This window comes from Lactuca virosa, chromosome 8 (assembly GCF_052849685.1).
Source record: "Lactuca virosa cultivar CGN04683 chromosome 8, Lactuca_virosa_CGN04683_v6, whole genome shotgun sequence".
NCBI classification, from domain to species: Eukaryota; Viridiplantae; Streptophyta; class Magnoliopsida; order Asterales; family Asteraceae; genus Lactuca; species Lactuca virosa.
Genome location: NC_136433.1, coordinates 7,426,589 through 7,430,208, shown reverse-complemented (window position 1 = coordinate 7,430,208; position 3,620 = coordinate 7,426,589). Strand labels below are relative to the sequence as shown.

Genomic DNA, 3,620 nt, shown 5'->3' with positions numbered 1-3,620 from the left:
AGTTCATATTTTTGTTCATACGTTTTGTTACCCGTTATATTATCATTCATTTGATATATAATTTACACAATTTTAAACGGTTTATAAAATTATCAAATAATTGTATATATCACAATAACTTAAAAAATAAACTATAATGTTTAATAAAACTAATATGTTAATTATATGTTTGCTTTACTAGTAACATTTTGTTTCAAAGTAGAAATATTAAATAATAATTTGGTAAAAGTTATTATTTTAACTATATAATTCTATTCTCGCGCAACTTGCGGTGATTCGCCTAGTTCATATAGTATTTGATTAACCTTTGAGAAATTGATGATCCATCCACATAGTTTAAAGAAATTACACCCATGGTCCGGTCTAGAGACAGTCACCGGTGGAAGGGAACGATAGAAGGCTTTACGGCGGTATAGAGAGAGAAAGGGAGGTATTAATTGATGGCCGTGGACTATGTTATTTTTAAAATTCAAAAGTGAAGTTTATACAACTAGGAAAAAAAAAATGAGATCCTTTTAAAACAAAAACTATAAGTTAGTTTGGCTACAATTAGAGTAACCCTTGTATTTTTAATCCTTCGAGAAAAACTACAACTTAAGTCATCAATGACTGATCCAAAAGCAAGGAATAATTCGTCAACAATCGGAGATTTTGCAAATCGTCTCTCAATTAGCTACAAGCATTCATATGGTTCCAAAAGCAAGGAATAATACGACATGTATGGATGTAGCATATGTTTCAATCTATCGTTCTTTGTTTGTTGTGTAATTATCTAGACCAACAGCGGTGAACGGATCAATTTGAAATATGAGTTGGAACCCTAATTTAATCTTCTACGCTTGCATTGCAAAAGACACTACAATCCTAGCTGAATTCAATTCAAAAGATGCAGATCTTGGCGATTTAGCTAAGAAGTGCCTAGAGAAGACGCCGCCCTTCCATTCCATCTTCTCCCATACTGTTCATGGTGAAACATACATGTTTTTCATCCTTGATCCTTTCGTATATTTTGGAATATTTGATGAATCGCTCGAGAAACCCGAATGTTTGTTGTTTCTCAAAAGCGTAAAAAACGCGTTTACCAGTATGATAGATAATTGCAGTTCTGGCATGATGAAACAGCGGTTGTATTCCCCAAATTGGCATTGTTTCCAAGGAGAATTTAGTCCGGTGTTTCAGCAGCTTCTGGCTTCAAATTTGGAATTCGATGCGACGTCATCGGCGGCGGATTTGAAAGACGATCACAGAGAGAGTTTAAATTCCGTGAGAAGGAAGAACAAAGGGTCTACGGATTCTTCCTCGATGAAGAAAAGGTTTTTTGGCGATGCCGACAAAGACGGAGCAGAAGAAGGGAAATTGGATTTGGATAATGACGATGGGTCTGTTTCAAGTGGGAGTAGGGTGCAAAGGGCGAGGTACATTTGGAAGAAACAAGAATCGATGGTGGTATTGTCTATGGACTTGATCAGAGTTTGTGGTGTCTTGTTGTTCGTGATATGGCTTTGGGTTAACTGTTAAAAGCCATTCATTTCATCTACTACTGTAAGAATAGATTGATTACTCCATGATAAGGAAATAATTTCTTCTACTGTAGAACGTGTTATATGCATATTACAATGTATCATATTGGCTTAATAAGTTGATGATTGTTTGGGGGAATGATTATGATTTATGAGATGAGGGCAATGATGATATTCATGCATGGTTAGTATTCATAAAATTGGGTGTTTTAGTTTTAGCTTTAGGAATTAGGCATATTCCCTTATTCCCAACACATAATGCCGTTTAAAAGATGCTGTTAGGACTTAGGAGCAGAAAATATTTACCTTGTAATTGTAAACAACTTTAATTAATATCTAATACATTGTTAATTTGTTATTCTATCGGCTTGTAGCAAGCAACGTGTAGTGTTATAAATGCATGACTACAAGTGGGTGTAAGGGCAATTTTGTGATTTTCACTAGGCCTGCAATAACAAATTAACAATCTAGTTACTACTTCTACCCTTTTGTTTTCAGGTGAAGAATCAATCAACAGTAGGACTTGGAAGATGGGGTTTGAAGAGGAACCAAAATTATTATTACTGTTTTCACAGCGTTTCAGTAGACTGGAGCTGGAGGGTGGCTTTACTCCGCCACCAGACACCTACACCGGAGCTGGAGCAACCATCCCGTTTCAATGGGAGGAGGCACCCGGAAAACCAAGATGCACCACTACCAGTGATCCGGCACCACAAGGTGTGAGGTGTTTGAATCTCCCTCCGAGACTGTTGATGAATACCAAAGAAGAGAGTATACAGACACAGTCACCAACAAGTGTGCTGGATGAACCTTATTCCGGCATGTCTTCACCTGGTAGAAGTAAGTGGAAGATGATGATGGGATTGAGGAAGATGATGATGTGTAAGGGAACATCATCGCATCAGCTCCGATCATGGAGTTTAGATAGTTTCACGTATATCAGCAGCAGCAGCAGAGATGGTGATTCCTCTTCATCATTAAATGACGTCTTTTCAGATTCTCTTGATTCCAACGTTAAAAACAACAAAGTTTCAACGACACGTGGCCTCATCTTCTTCAACAAAACCGCTTTTAGCATCTTGGTAATTAACTTCCAAACTTTATGAATCTTTAGTTTAGGGCCCTTTGTTAAAATAGAAAGTTTGACCTAATTAAGTAAAATGTTGGTGTAAATTTACAGGAAAACATGAATCAAAGCATTAATCAAGTCGTCCCATGGAGACGATAGATCGTCTAGCTGTGTTGTGTACATACTGCAACTACCATGGAATTTCTGGAACATTTGCTCATTAAATGGATCTTTCTTATTTTATGATTCCCATTTTGCGTCATGGATCTTGTTAAATTATTTCAATCCAAAACTCGTTTACAATTTCCAAACTACCAACCAAAACATTTTGCTAAAATTAAACCCAAATGAATCAATGGATCGATCAAATGGGCTTTGGTTCACGTCTACAGATCCAGCCCAACATATTTGGGCTTTTGAAATAATCATTCAAAGAAATTCCGATTACCTTATTCCCCCTCGGATTATAGGCTTTCATTCTTTTGCATAAAATGAGAAAAAAAAATTAACTTATGTAGTTGACTTTTTGGAAACGGAAACGAATTAACCGGAAGCCTACTCGCAATATTTCAGCAAGCACCCTGGATTCGATTTTTTTTACAGGGCAAACTCAGCCCCCATAGGAATTTCCAGAAGAAAATTCTCCATATGTGACACCGCAAGAGGTAGATTAAGAAAATCGAATTTCCAGCTTCACGTCCCCGGAATTTAACAAGACACCCACATCTATCACAAAATATTTGACCACAAACTTGTGGGAATTATTATTATTATTATTATTATATGACATAAAACACCACATATAAACATTCGTGAGAGTACAACTTATTCTTCACGATATATATTTATGATATTTTTAACGGTCCCTATCAAATAAAGTCCGTTAAGAAATTGCTAGTCACATATTTTCCTTGCAAATAGTAAAATTTTGTTTGTTTCAATGAATCATTCCACCATACACTATAATTGATCATCGCTGCATAGTGGCTTTGCAATGTGATTTTTATGTCTTTTGAATTCTTGGTCATTCA

At 36.0% G+C, this 3,620-nt stretch overlaps 1 protein-coding gene across 2 annotated transcripts; it reads left to right on the top strand.

The window, feature by feature from the left end:
• Window positions 1-551: 551 nt before the first annotated feature.
• LOC145129166 (uncharacterized) lies at window positions 552-2,838 on the top strand. Of its 2 annotated transcripts, XR_013717342.1 has the most exons (3): window positions 552-1,542; window positions 2,019-2,602; window positions 2,701-2,838. XR_013717342.1 is itself a non-coding variant. In XM_079063895.1 (2 exons), exons 1-2 carry the CDS (start codon window positions 2,051-2,053, stop codon window positions 2,746-2,748), a joined length of 600 nt encoding a protein of 199 aa, XP_078920021.1. In that variant the 5' UTR covers window positions 2,025-2,050; the 3' UTR covers window positions 2,749-2,838. The 2 variants fall into 2 exon arrangements, 1 of the variants encoding a protein (XP_078920021.1); XM_079063895.1 differs by lacking the exon at window positions 552-1,542 and having other exon boundaries at window positions 2,025-2,602.
• Window positions 2,839-3,620: the final 782 nt, after the last annotated feature.

Excerpts from the sequence above, each read along its gene's own strand:
- LOC145129166 (XM_079063895.1), top strand. The coding sequence starts at position 2,051 with ATGGGGTTTGAAGAGGAACCAAAATTATTATTACTGTTTTCACAGCGT. Across the intron at positions 2,603-2,700 it reads AAACCGCTTTTAGCATCTTG|GAAAACATGAATCAAAGCAT; the intron begins GTAATTAACTTC and ends GTAAATTTACAG.